This window comes from Abramis brama (genome assembly GCF_963993115.1).
Source record: "Abramis brama genome assembly, chromosome: 13".
NCBI classification, from domain to species: domain Eukaryota; kingdom Metazoa; phylum Chordata; class Actinopteri; order Cypriniformes; family Leuciscidae; genus Abramis; species Abramis brama.
The window spans coordinates 6,577,137-6,602,457 of record NC_139975.1 but is presented as its reverse complement, the minus strand read 5'-3'; the positions used below and the strand labels follow the sequence as shown (position 1 = coordinate 6,602,457).

General features: G+C 37.8%; 1 protein-coding gene across 2 annotated transcripts; it reads left to right on the top strand.

Annotated features, from left to right (window-relative positions):
* On the top strand, positions 1-25,102 carry npm1b (nucleophosmin 1b). 2 transcript variants are annotated; one of them, XM_084132859.1, is made up of 11 exons: positions 1-101; positions 497-579; positions 1,150-1,269; positions 5,328-5,421; positions 5,852-5,949; positions 7,702-7,784; positions 7,916-7,973; positions 10,465-10,548; positions 16,199-16,306; positions 18,599-18,673; positions 22,663-25,102. In XM_084132859.1, exons 1-11 carry the CDS (start codon positions 53-55, stop codon positions 22,705-22,707), a joined length of 897 nt encoding a protein of 298 aa, XP_083988985.1. In that variant the 5' UTR covers positions 1-52; the 3' UTR covers positions 22,708-25,102. The 2 variants fall into 2 exon arrangements, with proteins under 2 accessions (XP_083988985.1, XP_083988986.1); XM_084132860.1 differs by lacking the exon at positions 22,663-25,102 and adding an exon at positions 20,349-20,668.
* The last annotated feature ends 219 nt before the right edge of the window (positions 25,103-25,321 follow it).

Here is a 25,321-nt window from a genome sequence, read left to right as displayed (position 1 = left end):
TTGTCAATCACACGCCGGAACTACGATTAACAGGACTTCTGTGGCGCAAAAAATGGAGGATAACATTAAAGACATCAGCCGACCTCAGATGTATTTGTTTGGTGAGCTGAAATAAACCCTCATGTTGCATAATCATATATGTGCGATGATCAATAATATACCATCATGTAGTATATATCATATACATGCGTCTGCTGCAGTATTGCAGTGTAATAAAAGAGTTGTGGCTAATGCAGCTAGCCACATGTCTTTGTTAATAGCTTTATGTTAATACAATTAAATGTTATTTTCAATATTATTTAAAATATATTAAGGAAAATAGGACTATGGGTATTTCTTTTCCTCTTTTGTTTGCTATGATCTCGTGTCTACAGCCTGTATAAAGGATGTAGTGTATTATGTGGGATTGTTGATCGTTGAGGAGGGTTTTTCCTTAAGTTTGCATCATTTTTACAACATTGTTGAATAAAACACAAGTTTTGTCGTCTTGCTGTAGGTTGCTCACTGAAAGCAGATAAGAAAGAGCACAAAGTTGAGTTGGATGATGATGAGTCTGAACATCAGCTGTCACTCAAGGCGGTGAGGAAGATGAATTATTAAAACTACTCAATAATAACACAGATATTCAGTCCTGCATGGAATAGTTTAAAGATAAATGTGGAGTTTGTGAACTGATGTTTATGTTTTTTTCCTTTTCTATTGTAATCTATAATATTTTATCATGTGATGTAGCACTTTTCTTCTATTTTGTTCCCTTTATCATTTTGCTGTTCTGTTGTATTCTATTCCATATGGGTTTCTAGACCCTAATTAATCATAACTCCTGTAAAAATGAATGATTATGTGAAATCAGCAGGTGCAGTGAGTTGGTTTTATTTAACTCTGAATTCTATTCTATTCTAAAACATTCTATTCTGGTCTGTTTTATATCATTCTGTTCTATAACATTGCATACAGTTCTATAATATTATTGTCATAGTATCTGTAGAATTATCCGCTTGGACTAGATCTAATGGGAATTTTGTTGTTAGTATTCATCATCATTGTGCAAGTGATCCATATTATGGATGTGTTATTTAAATAGCCTGTAATCTCTCATGAACAAAGCAGTTTCCTCTCTCACGCGCACGTCTTCACCTGTGTTCTCAGGTGTGTTTGGGTGCAGAGGCGGAGGATAAATTCCACACCGTGGAGATGGAGGGATTGACTTACGATGGCAAAACGACCAAAATCACTCTCGCTGTCCTGAAGCCGTCCGTTCTGCCTTCTGTAAGTGTGCTAGGCTCCATTTCTATAGAGTTTTATGTCATGAACATAAACCTCTATTTGTAGTCATTTATCTAGTCCTGAATGCATCATTCAAAAGTTATTCTACCACAGTTTGGATAATGTTATTAATTCAGTGATCATAATTTAGTTGATTCCAATGTACAAGCTGGCCAATGTAAGAAAGCTTCGGTAACACTGTGATGTGCAGTGTCCTTTAAATTTTAATTTTTGAGTGAACTATCCCTTTAATTGTATAATTACTAGGACACCTTCAAATAAAGTGTAACCAAAGGTTCCTTACTTTGAGAGACTTTTACTTCAAAACACTTTTGTGGTCAAAAAAACAAAATTAATTATTTGGCAGAGAAATAAATATTGCAGTTGATATTACAATTTTACTATCTATCTATCTATCTATCTATCTATCTATCTATCTATCTATCTATCTATCTATCTATCTATCTATCTATCTATCTATCTATCTATCTATCTATCTATCCTGTCTGTCTGTCTGTCTGTCTATCTATCTATCTATCCTGTCTGTCTGTCTGTCTGTCTGTCTGTCTGTCTGTCTGTCTGTCTGTCTGTCTGTCTATCTATCTATCTATCTATCTATCCTGTCTGTCTGTCTGTCTATCTATCTATCCTGTCTGTCTGTCTGTCTATCTATCTATCTATCTATCTATCTATCTATCTATCTATCTATCTATCTATCTATCTCTATCTATCTGTCTGTCTATCTATCTATCTATCTATCTATCTATCTATCTATCTATCTATCTATCTATCCATCCATCCATCCATCCATCCATCCATCCATCCATCCATCCATCCATCCATCCATCCATCCATCCATCCATCCATCCATCCATCCATCCATATCTCTCTATCTATCTATCTATCTATCTATCTATCTATCTATCTATCTATCTATCTATCTATCTATCTATCTATTATTATAAAACTTGTATCTGTTAATATTATTTAATGAACCTACGCTAACATGAACTAACAATGAACAGTTGTATTTTTACTTACTAATATTATCAAAGATTAATACATACTGTTACAAATGTGTAGTTAATGCATTGACTAGCGTTAACTAAAATGGGCCCTTATTCTAAAGTTTTACTGAACCAGCCAAGTGTTGTTATGCCCTCAATAACACTTTGAATGTGGATTTATACTGTGGAGGGATTCCTGTTATGGGTGTTTTATGGTATTGGAAGAATGTGTCTAATAAAAATTCCAGCTGTGCCGAGGCTGGTCAAGTTGTGATTGACAGATTGTTTATGGAAGGGGCTGGGCCATTGTTGCATCATCAGGACAGCAGACACAAGCTCTCCATGACATCAGCACATATTCGCCTCTGTTTTATATCAGCTATGGAAAACATGAACATTTCCAAAGAAGTGGGAGGAATCTATGTTTTATGGCTCAGTGCGAACAGAACGCAGAATTTGCAACTCTATTTGTGTTCAGATAAATACCAACTTGGTGGTATGATTAGCCTATCACAGTGGCTGGAGTTTCAGGAATTTTAATGTTGGCGTTTTGACCTTCTTCACACCTTGTGGTCAGCGAGTTTAGAGCATAGAGCATGTTTGTAAGCCCTTTTCTTTTTGTGTGTGTATTTTTTACCCTGTCTGTAAGATCTTGGAATTTATTCAGTTTACGCAATCCCCAAAATTAGAAAACCCCCCAGGATATCTGACTCAAAAAAAGAGTCAAGCAATAATTGTACCTCAATTACAAGGTTTTGTCTTGATTGCTCAGGAGACAATCAACTCATCAGTCAGCGTTTATGTTGAAACAGATCATCTGAGAATGTTTTGGACGTGAGGGATTGTTCGCCATTCAGCGTAATTACAACAGTTAAATAGCTGTCATTTAAAGCATTAAGCAGACCATCGCGCCCTCAGCTGTTTACATCTGGTTGCCATCGATGCAAGTGCCGTTGCCTGGTGCAGTGGAATGTTCATTCAGAATTTTTGGCCGTGGCTTGTATTTCGCGAGTTGTGCAATTGTGTACTGATATTTAGCTGTAGGCCTGTCTTAGATGTACTGGCATGGAATGATCAGGATGGCTCCCAGTCGTGAATTCTTTCTGGGAAACAAATTTTGTTTGGTTGTTTGTGGTGGGAATCGTTTATCATCTGATTTTGCACAAAATTGCCAGATAAACAACAAGTAGCCTTGCTTAGTAGTACATGTTTTAAAGGGTTCACCCAAAAATTTTAATTATCCCATAATTTACTCCCCCTCAAGCCACCCTGAGTGTATATTTTTTTTCTTCTTCCGACTTTCAGTCAGAGTTATATTAAAGGGGTTGTATAATGCCCTTTTCACGAGATGTAAAATAAGTCTCTGATGTCCCCAGAGTGTGTATGTGAAGTTTTAGCTCAAAATACCCCACAGATATTTTTATATAGCATGTTAAAGTTGTCACTTTTTGAGGGTGAGCAAAAACACACAGTTTTTGTGTCTGTACCTTTAAATGCAAATGAGCTGCTGCTCCCGGCACAGAGGGTGGAGCTTCAGCAGCTTGTGTCCTTTTACCTCACACAGACATGCACTGAAAATGTCAAAATCCTTTAGCCTTTTATGTTCAAACCGGAGTCAGACAATGATGGAGAGACTCAAGAAGAAGTGACAACATGTAGAGCAACAGGACGTTTCTGAATGGTTAATTGATAAATTTATGTAGCAGAGTTAACTATCTTTTAGTCATTGATTAGCATATTCTGTCATGATAATCTATAAATCGTGTTCAAGGGGCGGGGTTTATGTAAATTTTAGGGTTGGTGATGTCACTAACCCGGGAGGAAGCTCGTGTAGTTCCTACCAGCCATTTGTTGTAGTCCTTAAAAAGCAATTTCTTTAAAAGAAAATATCTCCCTTTGCTTTGAACTTTGAGCGTTGTAACTTTACTGATGTTGTTTATTCTTAAACAGCAACATTACACACTAACTAAAGTTAGAAAAGTGAAATCATAATCAACCACCCCTTTAAATAATATCCTGTCTCTTCCCAGCTTTATAACGGGAGTGAATGGTAACTTGGATTTTGAAGCCCTAAAAAGCGATTCCATCCATCATAATGGAATGGAATGGAATGGAATGGAATGGGGGGGGGTTGGTTGGGTTAATAAAGGCCTTCTGAAGTGAAGCAATGCATTTTTGTAAGCCTTTATCAAAGCTTTTTTGGGCTTCAAAATCTCAGGCACCATTCACTCCCATTATAAAGCTGGGAAGAGCCAGGCTATTTTTATTATTACTCCGATTGTATTTGGCTGAAAGAAGGATGGCTTGAGGGGGAGTAAATTATGGGATAATTTTCATTTTTGGGTGAACTATTCCTTTTAAGACACAACAATTTACATTACCGTTTAAAAGTTTGGTTATGTTTTTTAAACAAGTATTTTATATTCACCGAGGCTACATTTATTTCAAAATACAGTGGAATAAAAAAAAAAAAAAGTCAAATTGCTAAATATTATTACAATTTAAAATATCTGTTTTCTATAAATGATTGTTATGGCAAACTAAGCGGAATTTTCAGCATCATTACTCCAGTCTTCAATGTCACGTGATTCTTCAGTGTCATGTGATCCTTCAGAAGTCATTCTAAGGGTGCGTTCACACATGGCAGGTTCGGTTCGATTAAACCAAACCCTGGTGGGACTGGGATTATTTGAATGGGTGTGAACGCTGCGGTGCGAACCCTGGTGCACACCTGACAAGTGAACCAAGACCCACTTTTTTAGAGTCCGTTTCCAAATGAACTCTGGTGTGGTTCAACTGAAATATGCATGCAACATAGACCAAAGACATCTGAACGAACCAAAAACAGGATGTGATGTCACAAGATGCAACCCTAAAAGGACAAAATGCTCAAGCATACCTTGTGTGTGTGTGTGTGTGTGTGTGTGTGTGTGTGTGTGTGTGTGTTCTAAAAGTAGATCATAATTCAAACTTTTTGCTAGTGTTGAGTTTGTTGAAGGGATCATTCTCGACTCAGTTTGGATAACTACATGTGTGTCCGTATGTTCCCTCTAGCTAAGTCTGGGAGGTTTTGAGGTCACTCCTCCTGTGTCCTTTCGCCTGCGGTCCGGAGGGGGTCCGGTCTACATCAGCGGCCAGCATTTCGTCAGTGAGTACCTTTCTGTCTTTCCACATTTGTTAGGACTGAACTTGACTACTCAAAACAGAGAGTTCAGAAAGAGCATTTCCCAAGTGTGTCTTTTGCCTCTGTTGTTTACTCTTCTCTCTGATGGAATGTTTCTCTGTACCTGTTGTGATGTCCATGGGACTAATCCGGCCGTCCTAAAGGGCCCTGCACTCTCCATACGGACTCAGAATGAATTAACCGGCACCATGTGACACCATTTGCGCGGATATAATCGCTTCCATATGTTTTCACAGGCTGTTCAGACAGTTTCAGCTTCTCCGGATATTAAACAAGTGCAGCACTTGCATATGTCAGACTGGTTTTGTCATATGAACCTTGACATGAGAAGTTGTATTGTATTTATTTAAACCATAGTTATTGATGTCTGGAGATCACTGTGTTTTTTTTTCAGGTGTAAAGGAATCAGATGATGAGGATGAGGAAGAGGAGGAGAATAACACATCACCAGTGAAGAGACCGTCCAACATGACCCTCGCAAAAGTGCCTCAGGTGATTTTGTTTTTATCTTACTTTACAATAAAAAATAAAACTACTAAATCATGACTGTCCCAACATTAAATGTGATTTAAAATAAGTGGACATATATGCAGAAGTTGGCCCCTCGATGCATAAAATAATTTTTGTCTTTTTTCCATTACGAATATCTAAAGTTTCTTAAATCAAGATACATTTACTTGAAAGAAAAAAAAGAAAAATGACAGAAGTCTTGCTTTCTCAAAAAAAAAAAAAAATAATCAAAATTAAGTGAATTTATCAAGTCTGTGAGGTAAGAATAATAATCATGTTTTGCCTTATAATTAGTTTTTTTTTCTTACCCCACTGACAGACTTGTTTTCTTGTTATTTGTACTGGAAAAAAAGACAAAAATATTGAGTAATAATTGTTTTGCAATGTATTTATCACAGGAAATTTGGCACTTTATTTCTTCTGTTCACAAGAAATGAAAAGGGATTAACTAGGTGTCCAGAAAACTGTGAGGTTGCCATGTTGACTTTCATGGAATCTCAATAAAGAGACACATTGTTCAATACACACTTAATCCTCTAGATAAGTGTCTGAGACAAGCAACAGCTTGCCATCAGTGTGATACTCAGAGAGCCTGTTTGAAATCTTTTGTCAGAGTGTTGAAATGATCCCAGAATTCTTACTGAAGCAATAAGCCATGAGAGGCTGTCACATATAGTGATTTTACTAAGGTTTTGGAGTGTTGTTGTGATTTACTCACTGTAATGCACAGCCTTTAATGGCTTTTGGTTTTATAAAATGCTGACAACTGCAAGATAAGTCACAAATTAATGGATTAAAGGTGAAGTATGTCGTTTCTGTGACACTAGTGGCCCTTTGCGGAATTACAAAAATAAAGCATATTTTGCAAACTTTAGCTCGTCCTGTGAGTAGTCACTCTTACGGGTGCTTGTGAAGGCATGTCTCAACAGTAGGCTACTTTCAATAAAAGGTTCAAATACTTTTAGCTGTGTTGCTATGTGTCACGAGGAAGCAAATGAGTAGGCTAACACTCTGTCAAGAGCGAACGTGATGGTCTCGCTTATAATAAACCCATCCAATACATTTTTTGACATGACGCGTCACAGCTGTTTGAGTCTGTCTACACTGGACACGTCAAAGTAAACAATATAAACTAGAACATTTGTCTTTCTGAATGGATGCATGATGATGTTTTATTAAAGCGTCCATTGTAGTATCGCCACGTCCCGTTCGCTTTGACGTGTTCATGGCCTGTTAAACCTTTGTGAAATTTGGCTTGCACTCCTTTCCCCAAACACGTCTTTTCCCATATAACGCGTCAACCATGGTTCCACACCAGCTAAACCCCCCCTGGCTCCGCCTGCTACAGAAGCCACGCCCCAAACTCTCGCTATAGGTTGAGCTGTAAAGAGATTGACGGATCTGAGCGGACCACTCTTAATGTTTTGATGGTGCCTGGGGGCTCAGTGTTTCACTTTTGGGGGAGAGAAACCCACGGATGGCATACTGGTAGTAGTCAGTGAACAATAAATTGGCTGAAGAGAATGTATTTTATACTTTAAATATATATTATTTATTTCAATATTTCATACTTACCCTTTAATATATTTATTAAAATAATATAGTTTGGTTATTCTTGCCTCTAGCAGCCCGCCGCTCTCTTAGTAGAATAGATTTTAGTACCAGAATGCTCAGCTTTATAAAACAATACTTTTTTCTTTTTCTTTTTCCAATGATGTTGTTCTGTCTTTTTAGAAAAAGCTGAAAATGGACTCAGATGAAGATGAGGACAGCGAGGAAGATGATGACGATGATGACGACGATGATGATGACGAAGAGTGAGAACTCCGTTATAACTTATGCTCTGTTGAAAGTTTTTTTATACTCTCAGTGAACAAGATTTAACTTTCTGAGGGATCATTTTTAAGTCAAAGAAACGTCTGCATTTCTGTCTGTTTTTCCTTTTCAGGGACAACGACAAAGAAGAAAAGACTGTTGAAAAGAGCCCCATCAAAACCCCTCAAAAAGTGAGGCTTGCCGTTTCTCGCTGTTCATAGAATCAGGAAAGAGGAAATGCTGTGTGTTACGTGACCTTTCAAAAGTTTTGGGTCTGTAAGGTTAAATAGAAAGTTCAAAAGAACAACATTTATTTGCCTTTCTTTTGTAACATTATAAATGGCTTTTGATCAATTTAGTGTGTCTTAAAAAAAAAAAAAAATCTTACTGACCCCAAACTTTTGAACAGTTGTGTATGTTATATTGCTGCATGTTACCACTGCTGCCCTGAACGAATTCAAATGAACAACAGATTGACCAGCAGGTGCCAGTCTCTGCCTGAGAGAGAGAGAGAGGGGGGGGGGGGGGGGGAGCTACCCCCATCTCACATTCATCACCACCTGTTATTATTCCATCAGTTTATAGAGCACTTTACATTCTGTCTGTCTCTTCATGTAACAAATATTCTTCTTCTCTCACGTCACATTTATAAAACCCCAGTGTCTTCTGTCATCTTTATCATGCCTTGTTTGCGTCCTTCGCTTGTCTGTCTGTTTTCATCTGTCTGGAGCATAATGATCACATGTATACTAGGAAGCTTCACAGACAGCATGACTTCACCTCTCTACCCATCACTTGCCCTCGTTCTCTTTTACATGTGTTGATGACTGCATGTGGCTCTTTATCTACTTTGAAGAATCTGATATAAAGAAATGACAGAAACTGTCAGTTGAAAATGCTTTAAATAATTTGATTTAAAAAAAACAACAACAACAAAAAAACCTGTACTAAATGGCCAAAAACTAAATACTAAGTTGTTTTTGTTGTTGTTTTTAAAACTTGCAATCCAGTGGCCTGTTACACAAAGCTAGCTGAACAAACTCTGAGTTTCAGAAATCCAGATAAATCCAACCTGGTTTAGATCCGGTTCAGCGGTCTCTCAATGCTCGGTACAAGCGTTCTCTGTCAACTTAGGTTTGATGTGCCTCATTCAAGTAGCTCAGATCTTGCTATTAATGTCCATTTTTATCTAAAAGCAATTATTTTATAGATATACACTACCATTCAAAAGTTTAGGTCAGAGAATGAATATGAATAAGAAAGCAAAGATGCATTAAAATGATCAAAAGTGACAGTAAAGACATTTATGATGTTAAAAAAGATTTATATTTAAAATAAATCATGGTTTCCACAAAAAATATTAAGCAGCACAGCTGTATTCAACATTGATAATAATAAGAAATGTTTCTTGAGCAGCAAATCAGCATATTAGAATGATTTCTGAAGGATCATGTGACAATGAAGACTGGAGTAATGATGCTGAAAATTCAGCTTTGATCACAGGAATAAATTACATTTCAAAGTAATTACAAAAGTAAATGGGTATAATATTAGTTTACAATAATATTGTTTTTACTGTATTATTGATCAAATAAATGCAGCCTTGGAGAGCATAATAGACTTAAAAAACATAAATAAATCTTTCCGAATTTAAGCTTTTGAACGCTAATGTAGTGAAAATCACAATTGAAACAATTTATGCACCATTAAAATTCGGGAACTAAACTGAAAGCGACAACCCTGCTAAAACCCAATAACCCTGCTGTGTATTTAAATGTCTGAGAGAGCGTGACAGTGTGTTTTTGTATGTGTGTTTAGAGATCAAAGCGGGCACATACCTGCTCTGTGAGGACTGATTCCTGCCCTGAGGGGGAACGACAGATGAGCACTTCTGTCACACACTCCACATCTCCTCTGATCCCTCCGTCCTGAATGCTTTCTTCTCCTCTCACGGCTTTCCAATCTCTACCTCTGTTCCATCAGGCCCAAACACTTTCTATGAACTCTGTATATAAAGCACTGTTCAAATTACACATTATAAACGAGAAAAGTGGGATGATGCATCTTTTTCTAAAGATAATGCATCCTTATTCATGTTTGCACCTTTAAAGAGTGTAATGCATTTTAATTAAAAAATAGATTGTGCTATACTATATACTATGCATAGGTTCTATAATGTACTAACTTAGTTCCTGTAGATAATTATAACCATATAACTAGTTGTAAGACAATTTGCATTATTAAAATAAAATATAATAATAAGGTAACAAGGCATAATGATACATAACACATATAGGGTTCATGGAAAGTGTAAACTCTCCCATCCAGATTTCGTTTGCTCGTCTTTATTTTCTCCCAATGTATAGAGTTGTAGAGCTATGACAGTGTCCTGTGGTCCCTTCAGGCCGTGACTAAACAGGCTACGTTTTCTACAAATTACTGCTCTCTTTCATCACGGCTCTCTGACAGCCTGACTGAAAAAACAACATCCGAGAAGCGTATTGTGTTACATCACCGAAGAACAAAGCCGTCAGAATCACTCAATTCACAAACATTATCCGCTGTTATGATTCTAACGCTGAGCATGACAGGTGACTGGAGCAGCTCTGTCTTTGACACGTGCTAAATATTTTTTTCTGCTCATTTTAACCTGGGATTTTTCTCTCTTGTCAATTTTTCCAGACCCCAGAGAAGAAGAAAAGTGCAGATAAGCAGAACGGCTCCTCAGACAAGAAAGCGGGGACATCAGGGAAGCCCCAAACCCAGGTAAGTTATTTACTTTGGAAAAAGTAAGCAACACTGCTGGATATATGTGAGTGGCATGTTTAAAATCTTCAAATCAGTAATGCTATGAGTCATTTTATTTCATGGTAATGGTATACTATCCCAATACAGTCAAGTTTGATTCAAAGTCATTTTTACGGTCATACAGTATATACCGTCATACTGCCCAGATCTACTTTAGGATAAGTTCATTTGGGTCAGGAGCCGTCTGGGTTTCAGTTTTTGGTATTCAGTTCACATCCCATTCCCAAATTGCCAAGCCGTGCCAACCAAAAGCCAAGGTCCACCGTTGGATGCCAGAGGTAATTCTTACCAAACGTCCAGGTGCAGTTTAGAGCGCCGACGACATGGCAGCCTCACAGAGAAAACCACGGGATAATGAGACGGCCTGTCTTTGTTTACGATCAACCAACACCGCCAAAAGCAAAATGTGAATTAGACCAGCAGTGCCCCTAAAGATAAATGTGTGCAACAGCATTCAAAACTCCAGCTGTGATTAGCTGAAAACCGCCCAGTCTTAAGAGGACAACGATCCCAAAGCCTTTTTTTTGGAGTGAATGCACTTAATACACTTTTAATAATCAAGCGCATTAGAGAAAAACATCTTGACATTCAAAGGTTTTCTTTTAGGTCATGGAAAAGGGACATCGTATTTTCCCATGCAAGGAAATGGTGAAGCGCACTTAACTAGCTGCTGGTGGCAACAATCCCAAAACGTCCAATTTGAAGGGTCATTTGTGGTCTGCTTTAAAACAACAAACTACTCTCAAAGCCACGGCCTTCTGGCAGGGTGACCGATGTTTGGAATCTGAAATGCATTCACCAGACTTTCTTCTAATCACAAAATGTCCTCCTTTGACTGGTGCACACGCAGTTGTGTGGGGTTACATTTTCTTTGATGTCGATTTTTTCACCATAATTGTGGTGCTGAATCAGAAAGACGCAGGAACAGGAACGATACACACAGTGAGAGTTCTTCAAAGACATGCACAGAGAGAGAAGAGAACTTGAGAGAGAAGTTGAGGACAACCATTGGGAAGTAAAAATATCATTCATTTTCTCCATACATTTTCTATCTTGCCAAAGTAAAGGCCATTACATATGCAATGAACAAATAATCAATAAAGTCAAATCAAATCAATAGTTTTAATTAATATTTTTTTTATTAAGCAATTCATCACAGAGCTTTTCAAATGCCTAATTGGAGAAAATTACTGGTAAAAAAACCCCAAAAAAACCAAACAAACCCAAACCAGGAACAATTAAAAAGTGGGTGGCCACTGTGTAACGCTCTATTGAGTGCTCGAGGAATTACCAGATTGAAATATGCTCGTAAATGTCCATCAAGCTTTGCCTTTCAAACATCCCAAAGTGATTTCACATACCCAATGACCAATTACCTAAGAGGGCAAGTTGTGCGACTTTTGCGGGTGACAAGAAAGACAGGTGACTAACAAAAGCAAGACTGAGCTTTCACCACTAAATTTGTCTGACCTTTGACCCCTGGAACACACACCCTCAGGACAGGTTTATATACCTTTTCAGTGTGACCTTTGGTTTTGGCATTCAAACCCGGACCACCTTAAACACGTAAGCACCCACATAATGTCTAAATGAGTTTCCCATCGCTCCCGCTGGCAGTTCACTTGACCTAACAATGTAAGACTTTGTAAGCATGTTATTAGCATCTTAGATGCCTGACGTGAGGAGCACTAATTACCTACTGTTATAGAAACACCCAGGGGGCTGTGTGTGTGTGTGTGTGCGCGCGCACCCACTTTTGGCTAATTCCATAATGGCTACGTTCTGGTGCAAGACGGTGGTTGTTAAAACACCTTACGAGATTAGATAGTCAAGCAGACATCCTCCCATCTTTCTCAAACTCTGCCACTTCTCTGCACTTCTTCTTCCGGTCGGCCACTCCTACTCGTCGTTCTCCACACCCTTGTTTCCGGTTGCCACTCCTCTGCCATTAGAAATCATTAGGGCTTGGAGCTGCTGGGTGTCCCTGCAGGCCATGAGGCGAGCGGAAACCGAGTGCTCTGTCATTAAAGCGTGGCTGGCTCATTACATTCTCCCAACGGAGCGCTGTATATCTGGATGAATGCATGAAGAGAAATCGCTTGCATTTCCCAATGACACGCTCGAACAGTTGTGGAATGCTTCATAAGACTGTATTTGCGTGTAGAAACAAGTTTAGTACAATAGTACGGGACATAACTGTAAGATGCTTTCATCTGTGAATGGCTGTCATAAAGTATACAAGAATGTCCAGTCAAGTTGTTTTAGTTTTGTTAGTCAACCTCAGCCACAACACAGACTGTTCATTGACCATTTTTTGGTGAAATTCTACTCAAAATGGCAGTCTCCATTCTGATTGGCTGATTTTTGGCAATTCCTTTTGCACTGTTGTATAATCCACTTTGACTGATTTGAGATTCACCCAGCTGTTGTGTAAAAAGAGTGAATTGTGGTTGGTCACTTGATTACCTCTTTTCAGCATAATGATCTGTCTACTCACTTTTATTTCTACTGACTTGAGACTTGAGTGAAAATGTAGCTGACTACATTATTAGTTTTTTTTTTTTTTTTTTTTGATAGCTTATTTTGATTGGCAAATTTATTTAATGCTGAATCTTTATGCCACCCTAGGAATTTAATACTTTCATTCAGCAAGTACACATTAAATTAATCAAAGTGACAGTAAAGATATTTCTAATGTTGCAGAAATAGTATTTCAACTAAATGCTGTTCTTTTGAACTTTCTATTCATCAAAGAATCCTGAAAAAAAAAAAAATCCACAAAAATCTTAAGCAGTTTTCAACATGATAATAATAAGAAATGTTTCTTGAGCTGTAAATCAGCGTATTAGAATGATTTCTGAAGGATCATGTGACACTGAAGACTGGCGTAATGATGCTTTGCATCACTGGACATTTTTTTACAATATATTAAAATTACAATTTATTTTAAATTTTAATATTTCACAATATTACTGTATTTTCGATTAAATAAATGCAGATCTACCGACCTCAAACGTTTGACCGCTAGTATATTTACATAAAATATAATCATTATAAATAGTTGCTGAGTGAAAAATACGAGACCAGTTATACAAGTCTCTTGTTATACGTGTGGCAGAGTACTTTAGAGGTTTTGACAATGGGCGCAGAGAAGAGGTTGGCATGACTGCTATATGAACGCTTGTAAAGTCGATTCCTATTGAGCAGCAGAGACAGTTACCTGTCATAACATACATAAAAACTACATTAGTGTATAAGAGTGGCGGACAATGCACAAGATCCTTCATAATGTCCCTGATTGTTAAAGGTCAGTAAAGTTTTGAAGTTATGTGCTTGATCACGCGTGTGTGTGTGTATTGAGGACAGCTGATTACATCAAATGCTAGCGTGCTAATGATTAAGTGCCGTCCCCTGGCATCTGTAATCAGTGTCTGGCGTAGATTAAAAAGCTCGCTGCACTCTCTGTCTGTCAGCTGTCTTAACTCTACAGCTGTCCTTTCCCAACACACAAAAACGCCCTGCTATATAATGACTGCACCACACCGGGCCTCTCTGGCCCTCTGCCAGTCCTGTGTGTGTGTGTGTGTGTGTGTTGTGAGTGCGTTTGTCCTTTAATCTGATACCTTTTGATCTATCGCATGCTCGTCAATCGCTACAGAGGAAAAGGGGATTATTTATTTTGTTCTTACCAAACAAGACTGGAAGACATTGTCCTTTACTTTGTTCTTCTCTCACTTTCCACTTTCATCTAGCACGACCAAAAGTTCTGGAGAATTCTTGAGGGATGTTTACCTGAATAGTACTTTTTTAGTACTTCAGCTTACTTTATTTCATCTAGTTGCCAAGATATCAACATATCTCATTTACGTGGAAGTGTTTTTTTTGTTTTTTTGTTTGTTTAATTTGTCCATTGAAAATTTTATATTTCAGCTTTATTTCAATGATTATTATTTTTTATAGATTTAGTTTTAACAACACTGAATTCAGTATCCATTTTTAGCATTCCTTCCACGATGGTCTCTGTTGGGCTCGCTTTAAAATGCTCTGAGGTCATTTGAAGCATTCATTTAATCCCATATGTTAGAAGTCTTCATGCTTTCCATCTCCATTTCTTCCTTCTATTACTACCTCTCTCTCGCTCGCTGTGAAAAACAAGGCTCTGTCCATCAATGTAACCCTGCAATCAGTGTGGATTCTTGGCTGGGCTGCATGCATGGACAGGCCACTGTGTGTGTGGGTGTGTGTGTGCTTACATCAGTCTGCAGAGGGACAGTATCTTTCTGCTGAAAGCTGGACACACACCTGTGCCCCATGAGCAGACACAGACCCTCTCTTTTAGATAGGTTATTTAGGAAGTTGTAATAATACAGACATTTGCCCTCACAATATCTCAGACCTTCTATACTATGACAGACCATCAGTGAGCACGTAAAACATTTTACCTTTAAAGCACCAACACAGACCGTGTGAGCCATCCGAGCACCTATGTGTACTTGATACATCAAATGACTTTATACATCAACTCTGTCCGAAAACGGAACCTTTTTATGATTCCATTTTTGCCATTATGATTCCACTGAGAAATATGCACTGTAGCCATTTTTTTCAGGACCCGAGAATTCTTTTAAACTATGTCGGACATAGCGAGACAACATTGTAAATGCAAAACAAGTCTGAAACATCAAAACAACAAAGTTTGTTTTTACATGTGATGAGAAGTGTGTAGGTGTGAAGTTGTGCATGTGTACCTCTCTATCTGTCATGTATTCTAATATACAGTATATAAATATAAGGCAAAAGTCTGAGAATAAAAAAGGGGGAAAAAGGAGGGAAAGAGAAAAAAATGTATATAAAAAAGGAATAGATAAAAAAAGAATAAACGCAAAAAGTAAATATGTAACTGAAATTAACAATAAATAAATAAATAAAGAGGGGGTCCGGTTAGTGAACTTTGTTCTCAGACATTAAATGTGTTTTATTTTTTTTGTGTATATATAGATATAGTGATTGATAGTGATATATACATTGTCATTATATAGTGCTTTGGAAGCTCTGAAACCAGTTTCTTACAAAAATGTCAGTAAATTGCAAAAATGACTGAAATGTGATGTTAGTTCTGAGAAAACCTTGCAGCATCTCTGGTTATTGTATTAAAGGACATTCATATATTATTACTATATAATAGAATATAGCATTAATATATAATAAAATAAATTGTGTGATACTGATGCATTAAGTTGTTAAGTTGCTATATAACATGAAGGTGTTGGAAATAAGGGTCTTGTCACTGAAAACAAGTGGTTTATTCCTCCTCTTGGCAGAGCGGCCGTCCCACCGCCACATCTAAGAGCTTTGGGCTTGTTCTCTCCTGCATGGAAGCAATAAAAGGATCATTTGTACCCCTCTAAATTTGTCAAAGGGTGCTGTCATTAGTGCAGAGGTCTGGGCCAGACTAGACTAATGGTTAACAGGACGAGTCAAGGAGCTGTTGGTGTATGCTGTTTATGTATGCCTTTTGTTGTCAATATCTAGCATGAGATGTGTGACACTTTGCTGTGTGTTTGAAACTTGTCTAGATTAACAGGATTTGCATTTTTCTTATTTACAGACACCACAGAAAGTAAAAGACAAGTCTCCAGCAGGGCCTTCTGGGAAGAGTCCCAGCACTCTCAGCCTTAGCGAGGTCAAAGACAAACTTACATCAGCATCTAAAGAGGTACGAATACTCATCATATTCCCTTCCACATTAAAATGTCTCTCTGTTAACTGTGGATGCATTTCTCTTCCGTAATCACACACATGCTTTAGCCCTGACATGCATACAAACACGCACACATGCCGCGTGTTAACAGTAAGTACGCTGACTTAGCAGATGATGAGATGGTCAGATGTTAATGAGGCGTCTGAGTTGAAGGCCGGAGGGGGAATGACCAGCTATATGACATCAGCATATCGGGATTAACCAGCCTTTCTGAGTCCACCTGCTCATTTCCTCTCATTCACTCAGTACCCCCGACCACTGACCCTCTTCATTCTCACATCCTCCGCTTCGTAAGAGCCTTCTGATCATCGCGAGTCTCTCATGGCATCGGTATGTTTTTGAAACTGACACTGATTCTTTTACACACCATGACAGTCACATGCTATAATGCTATAATTGGGATAATTAGGATTCCCCCCCCCCGTTAACTAAATATTTATTTACCGCATATGTGATGTGCTGTTGAGTACCAGACCATAGTTTTGATTCACTCCTCAGTTTGTCAAAACGAACAGCTCAAGCACTAGGAATCCAAGCAGGCAATAGTACAAGTAGATTTTTAACATATGCAATCTTTGATTTTAAAATATGCAAAACTCTCTTCTCTCCCCGGCACTATTTACACTACCATTCGAAAGTTTGGGGTCAGTAAGATTCTTTTAATGTTTTTGAAAGAAGACTCTTATGCTCACCAAAGCTGCATTTATTTGATAAAAAATACAGTAAAATTAGTAATATTGTGAAATATGTGACCCTGGATCACAAAACCAGTCTCGAGTCGCACGGGTATATTTGTGGCAATAGCCAACATTACATTGTATGGGTCAAAATTATCGATTTTTCTTTTATGTCAAAAATCATTAGGATATTAAGTAAAGTATTAAGAGCAGGCGCGCTCAACTCGCAAAATAGTTTATGGGTGCGAGTAATAAAAAACGTTTATCAAAAGTAAAGATGAAAAACCGCACTCTCAGGTTCTATTTTCATACATTTATTATTACTATGTCCTCACAAACGCGTTTCGGCCTAAGCCATCATCAGTGTGTTCCTGACACACTGATGATGGCTTAGGCCGAAACGCGTTTGTGAGGACATAGTAATAATAAATGTATGAAAATAGAACCTGAGAGTGCGGTTTTTCATCTTTACTTTTGATATTAAGTAAAGATCATGTTCCATGAAGATATTTTGTAAATTTCCTACCGTAAATATATAAAACATTTATTTTTGTGAGTGGAGGCAGCACAATCGCCAACATAAATGGACAAATTTAAAGGAGATTTTCTCAATGTTTCGATTTTTTTGCACCCTCAGATTCCAGATTTTCTAATAGTCGTATCTCGGCCAAATATTGTCCTATCCTAACAAACATCAATGGAAAGCTTGTTTATTCAGCTTTCAGATGATGCATAAATCTCAATTTTGAAAAAATTACCCATGTGACTGGTTTTGTGGTCCAGGGTCACATATATAAAATAACTATTTTCTATTTCTATTCTATTTTGAATTGCCAGCATCATTACTCCAGTCTCCAGTGTCACATGATCCTTCAGAAATCATTCTAATATGCTGATTTATCATCAATGTTGGAAACAGTTGTGCTGCTTAATATTTTGTGGAATCCGTGATACATTTTTTTCAGGATTCTTTAATGCATAGAAATTTCAAAAGAACAGCATTTATTTTAAAAAGAACATCTTTACTGTCATCATTGGTCAATTCATTGCATCCCTGCTGAATGAAAACATTAATTGCTTTAAAAAACTCTTACTGACACAAACTTTTGAACGGTAGTGTATATACTGAGGGATGGGTCACTTATTGTATGTGGTTATCGACAGCAGGTTAAAAAAAAACAACAACCCTGTAATATTCCTTTAAGACATCTCTGCTGCACGCTTTTTAGAAACTCCAGAAACTGGAGAGCGAGATGATTAGTATGTTGTGCAGTAATATCTAGTTTGAAACTGGAAGGATACAGCGGATGGATTGTGTTGAGCAGATATGATGATTTGTGTCCGTGTGATTTCATTCGGTCTGCTGTAGATAAGGGGAAGTGGAATTACTGTGAAGGCCACAAAAAAATGCGAGTTCACTGAAGTGCGTCCAACACCCAACGACTCACCCTGTTCATCACCGCAGCAGCGCTCTGGCTCCGAGTCAGGATGAGCTCAACACTTAGCAGAGAGACACAAGTGATGAAAAAGGGCCATTTCATTTCTGCAAAAATATGTTTCTCTGAAACAGGGGAGGCCACTTCCAAAGACGGAACAGAAGTTTGAGAACTACGCTAGAAGCGCTTTCAAGATCTCTGATAAACAAGTGAGTATCGCTTTTTTCATGAAGCACTGTCACCCTATGGCTGGAGTATTTCTAGCGTTCTTACGTTGCATAAAATGCATGCATGACCCTGACAAAATGTATCAACCCTCCTTATTTAAGAACTGTCCACTTAAAAGATTAAAATTCTTCTGCTCAGAAGATGAGACGCTCTTCAGCCTGCAGAGAGATACAGACACATACTCAAATATCCACTTCATTGATTTAAATCTACCTCATTTTCACTGAACGTGCGAGACTTACGATTCATTAGTCGCTATAGATTAATAACAAAATGCTGTAAACATTAAAACCATATGCAATACAAGCCAGTGTTTGAGCCCCTTTAGAAAGTAGGCAGCTCACTAGGATTTGGAACGGAGTTTACATGTTTTCGTGTTTTGGTCGGTAATGAGCCATTTGATTTGATTATACATTAAAATACTTTGATAACAAATATCAGTCTGCAATATCAAGCAGCGTAAGGGCCTGTTTTTGAACGGAAGTGAATAACACAGAAAGCAAGTTACAAATGACCGTACCTCCTCTTACGTTAAAAGTAAAGTGGAAATTTAAGGCATACGTCAAGTTTACCATTACTGTGAAGAAACAAACCTCAAGTGAGCGTTACAGTTGCCTTGAAATGTCTTGTTATTCAGGTAGCTAGCTAAAAACTCTATGTGAAATTAATCGCATCTACGTTCACACACTTGATTTGAGTATATTTTAGGCCTTAACATCTTCTGTCTTAGTGGGCCGGTTGGGGGGTGGCATACTGAGATCTTCCTGCCGCTCTCTCTTTTTTTATCAGCAAATGAAATATGTACTGATTGACCTCTTGGCATTCAAAAGAACAGGGGGGAGCTGTCACGCCTGACATCTTTAGCTGTGATTTACATCCTTCGTTCACTCATTCCTCTTTCGCTGTCTCTTTTAGTCTAGAGCTTTTTTGTAGTCGAATGTGTCAGGCTGGGTGTTGACCTAAAATATTGCAGTAGTGTAAAGCAGCCCTCACAAATGGCCACGCTTGGGTCAAAAGAGAAAAATCTCTCTTTTAAGTAAAGTGCACTATCATGTCTGCTGTAGCTCCTATTTTCTCGGGATGAATTACACACGAGAGGGTGCAAATGTCAGTGTGAGAGTCTGTGTGTGTGTGTTAGTGGTACCAATGGTACAAAAGATCTCATTTTACCCTAATATTTTGTTTTGTTTGCATGTAATCTTATTTTTTTATATATTTAAGCACACTTGGCAGATGCTTTTATTCAAAGCAACTTGCATTTCATTCAAGGTTTATATTTGTGTCATGCTCTACTGTTTGAGCTACACATTACCGCTTTAAAACGCTTCGCCCCTAAAAATTTGTTTGTAGGTCATACAAGTACTACTATTTAATTAAAAGATCATTTAAATTACACGTGGATAACAATTTCTGCAATTAAATAATCGCTTGTGTTTGTAAGTGACAGCCGAACTATCCTGTCCGCATTTCACATAGTTTTGATCCTTTGCATAGACAGACCATCAAACACAAAATGCATGCGTTTTTATGCTGGCTATGCACACAAGATGATCTAACAGTTTATTCTATAATGACTTGTTTCAAATTTGCATATTTGCTGAATGCCAACAGTATATGAAAAAGTATTACAGTGTTTGCATTTTAATTGTTTGACAGAACTGTTAAATAAAGACAGTAAACGCATGAAGATGGAGAATGGGATCTCCAGCGCGTCTGCAGGCACTGATTCTCAGCACTGTCAAAATAAAAGTCCTGCTTCTGACACTAATCGGCCCTACAGAAAAATGTATGGCAAATATCGGCCGATATTATTGGCCATGGCGATATATCGGTCGACCTTGAATTGTAGACATGCTACAGAAGAAACCGCTATTACAATAGATGTTAAATGTGTCACGTGTTGATTATAAATATATTCACATTTTATTAAATACCTAAAATTGTCAGTAAATCTATTAAAATTGACTATTTTATCCAATAATTGTGTGTTTTGTATTTTTATGCTCATCATCAATTCAATTGAGTCGAGTCCCTTATGTGCTTCCCTTGAGGAGCATTATGCTGGTTCCAGATCACTTATGAGGTCCCTTTTCAGTTAGGATGCTGCCTTAAGGGGCTTTTGCACCAGGTAGTTCTAGGAACTAGTCACCAGGATGGTTCCCCTAGGAACGTTTTCCTGGTTGCATTCGCACCGCCAGTAGGAACTCTGAAGTGACGTCAGCCGCGCTTGTTGTTGTGACTTTTATTTTGACAGCGCTGAGAACGCCAGCCAGAGCCACACAGTGCTCGCATTCTCCGTGTTCATTCGTTTACGATCTGTCTAACAGTCCTGTCTAATACTTTATTATTATTATTATTATTATTTATACATAGAAAGTAGACAGACAGTAATGAAAAGTTATTCGCGTATGCCGTGTGGTTGATGTCCAGTTTTGCTAGCTGAGCACAAATACATAATCAAAGTTGCGTTGGATTTTCTCCTTAGCGTAAAGGTTGTTTTCCATGTTCGTAGAGTTAGTTTCTGGATTAAATATATTGGCTATAATCTGTGTTTTTTTTTTAAATGGCGGATGCTGGTGTTTCGCATGCGTTCGGCCAATCAGCGCACGCTAACGTCACTGGTAGTTCCTATAGAGAGCCTAAGTCCCTCCCCTCCGCTTCCGGCTCATGGGACCTTATTTCGGAAAAAATATGTATGGTAGTCAATGGCGAGAGACAACTTGTCTTTTTATTCCGTCTGAACTGTGCCCTGAATTACACATATGATGTTTGTCAATTTAAAAGATAATTATGAAAGTCAAGAAAGTCGCAGTTTGTCATAGAACAGAAGAGTAACATTTAGTTTTATGTAAAAATCGCTCAATGAACTACATCTCTCGTCTCGCACTATGTACGTCACCAACAGTGTGTGCAGTCTGGTACAAAACACTCAGGCATGACGGCGTAACGTTACGATTATAACGTAAGACTATAGAAAATGACAGACGTTAGCTTCAGTAAAGTTAGCTTCATTCATTGAGAGAAAAGGTATGACGTCACATGTGGGCCTTTTGGGTTTGTAGTCTTTGTAATTATGTATTTTCACAGTCTTATACCTCAACAGTTTTACATCAAACTGTGACTTTCTTGACTTTAAAATGTATCTTTTAAATTGACAAACATCATATGTGTAATTCAGGGCACAATTCAAACGAGATCAAAATATTTGTTGTCTTTCGCCATTGACTACCATACAATATTTTTCCGAAATAAGGTCCCATGGTGGTCAACCGGAAGGGGAGGGACTTAGGCTCTCTATAGTGCTGGTTTAGACCCGACTCTGAAGTAGGAGCTGAATTAGTTCCTCCAAAAGGAGTTCCTAGAACTAAAATCGTTCCGGTGCGGTGCGAACACGCCAAAATCCGGATACTTCCGCCAATAGTTCTAAGAACTATGAAAAGGTTCCTCTGGTGCGAAAGCCCCATTAGAAAGTAGGCAGCTCACTAGGATTTGGAACGGAGTTTACATGTTTTCGTGTTTTGGTCGGTAATGAGCTATTTGATGCATTGCGCCCTGCGCGCCGGTTCTAGAAACAAGGCTGGAGCGTGTCAGGCTTTGCTGCGCAGGTGTCCTCTCAGATGTACAACGGGTGGAGAGTGTGTGTGTGTGAGAGTGTGTTTTCGAGCAGAAACGGTTTTGGGAGCACAGCAGGCAAAGAGGTGTGAGACATGTCTTTGTCAAAGAGAGGCACTAGTCATACCCTTTGGTATGTACAAGGACTGCACCCCCTTCCTCTGGGCTCGGCGCTGTAGTTATACCCCAGACGCTCCGCTAATGTGGAGTTTTTCATCCAAACTGACTCACACAGCTCTAATTATTAACCATCCAAATGAGTCGCTACATCAGAGAAACTCCGTTCCAGCTTCACCAACTCATCCTTTTCCCCCTCCTCTCTCTCTTTCTCTCTCTCCCCCCATTTGTTTTCTTGCAGGTGATCAAAGACCTTTGGAACTTTTTACAATCACTAAAAAAGTAATGGCTGCTCTGCGCTCCCCTTCCCGTCCCGGTGCAGCAGAAGTCTGGGGTTAGCCAGTAACAGCACTTCAGCTGTGCGATCTGGCCTCTTCCCCTCTTAACGTGATCCGTCTGCCCAGAACAAGCCTCAGCAATGGCATAGATATCATGCTTCAAGTTTTATATTTTACTTTCTTTTCTTTTTAATCATGGATTCTTTTTTTTTTTGTCAGGTCCACAATGGTTTTTTTAGGAGAACATTTAATGGGATGTTTTGCCATGGCAGTTATAATTTTAAAATGCAGCTTTAGGGTGAATCTCATGAAATCTTATCAAGAACATGTCCAGGTCACATGTCACCTCAATATCAAAATCTGCATAAAGAAAATTAAGTCTATTTTAGACCAAACAAATGTTTTGCAATTGGGATATTTTCATAAGAACTAAGCATAATATTTCCCCTATTCTCATTATCAAAAAAATAATAATAATAAAAAATGAAATGTTGTAAAGCATTTATAAATCATGGAAGCTTTGTGGTATGGACTATAATTTATGGTGATTTAATAATAAAAAAAAAAAAAACAGAATAAAATGAGTTAAAGTGTACTATGTTAAAGTAGTTGAGAATAATGGAAAAAAACTTGAGCGGAACATTACGGTAATGACAATTTGGGAAGCGAAAATGTTCATGCAAAAAATGTTAATGGTCATAAAAATATGCTTTGTTTTCTCAATGGTTTTTGGATAAAATGTAATCATGTTTGTGATATGTTTTTATATGTAACGTGATATGTTTTTGTGTCTCTTAAGTAGAAAATGGAAAACTGATATTGCTTGGTGCTGGTTTATCACATGATTTTTTTTTTTTTTTTTTATTATTATTTTTTGTGAGGCCATTTGAAAAAACAACACTTGAACATTAGCTTGAGTAAAATAGCTTTTTGCACTACCAGCCCAAGATCAATTGGCTTCTGGCGTATATCTGAAACCACAATCACTGTAAATCGTCCCCTTAATTTCTTTGTGTATAGATGGCAGCTGAAGAGTAAAAATGCTAACGTTGAGTGTTCTCTCTGATTGAAGATTCCTTCTAGCTCACAGTATTCAAATGTATTCAGCCCTCAGGATTCTGCTTTGCTGCAATTCCAATGGCCTTCAACATTTAAACTTCACTATTATCTCAAGTGCTATAGACTCTCCCATAACATTTCTCTTTAGAAGTGCGGCCAGAATATTATACCTCGTTAAAAAAAAGAAAAAAAAAAAGAAAGATGATTGTTAGTTCATGGTTTAGGTCATTAAATATGACAACAAAGATGATTAGTTGATTTGATGCTTTGAAATCCAGCTTTCTGTATGTTATGTTGTTTTTGTCATATCAGTTGTTTTATTTTTGCACTAAACCATTTTAATTTGTTAGTTAAAACCCTTCAATATACGTAGGTGTAAAAATGTCCTTGATCTCTTTTAATTAGTTTGATGTTGTGTAGCTTTGAATGCAAGTAAATCTTTTTTTTTTTTTTTTGCACCATGCATATGCTGCAAGCGAGCAGTGCATTGCAACAAAACTATATTGTTCCCATTATGATACAAAATGGCCTCCACTTCAAGTTCAGTGATGCTTGTTGTTCGTTGATGTTGATTACACTGGGAGCAATCTAGTTTTGTCACATCATGCTTCTCGCTTGGAGTGTTAGATTGTGTTTCATACCTTTCTTGGATGGAAATTGAGGTAATCCAGCTTTAGTTAAATAAATACTGTATATCAACTTTTTGTCTGTGAATTATAACTATGTGAAGTTGCCTATACTTTTAACCAGTCTTTGGAGTAAGGTAACCAAGTTCACTTCACCAGTAAGGTGTTGTTATAACTGCTAACATTAAAGGCTGGAGTCAGATCATGTTCTCAGTCCCAGTTTTCAGATCAAGAAGTGGCTAGACTGATGCAAAATAAACTATATTAGTAACTAGATCATTCGGATTATAGTCAACAAAACTTTGTAATCTGAACATATTCAATGCAACGCACAGGCTGATGGCCTATTCATGTATCGCATTGGATGCCGCGTCCTTCTAAAATAATTTTTATTTACAAACATCATAGGTGCAAATTGTTTGATAATAATTTAATTCATTATTAGACCTAATCTCTGACAGTTGCATCAAAATTAGTTCTGTTCAAGTAAATCTATTAGATTATGTTCTCAAAACTTGTAACACTTGCCAACAAAGAGCATACCGAGCACCATTTTAGTGCAAAAGGGGTTAATTATGTCTGCTGAGCATTTCTCCTCTTCTAGAAAGTCTCGGCCCGTTTCTCCTCCCGAGGTGTTCACCTGATTGGCTTGTTTGAAAAAACACTGTTTTCCATCCCATCATTGTCTGAAACAGAATTAATAAAAATGTCAACTGAACAGATGGTGTTGCATTTTCTCTCTTTTTTTCTCTCTCTTTTTTTTTTTTGCACTTGCTTCCTTTTTCTGCCTTTTCTGAACATCTGAAGCCGTTATGACACACAGCCGTTATGATGATAGCTCTGGAATGGGCTAAACAAACATTTGCTATCAGCCGTTTGTTTCCGTAAAGTCAAACTTCCTAAATTATTTGCCATTTTACAGCTCTCACTTTTCTTT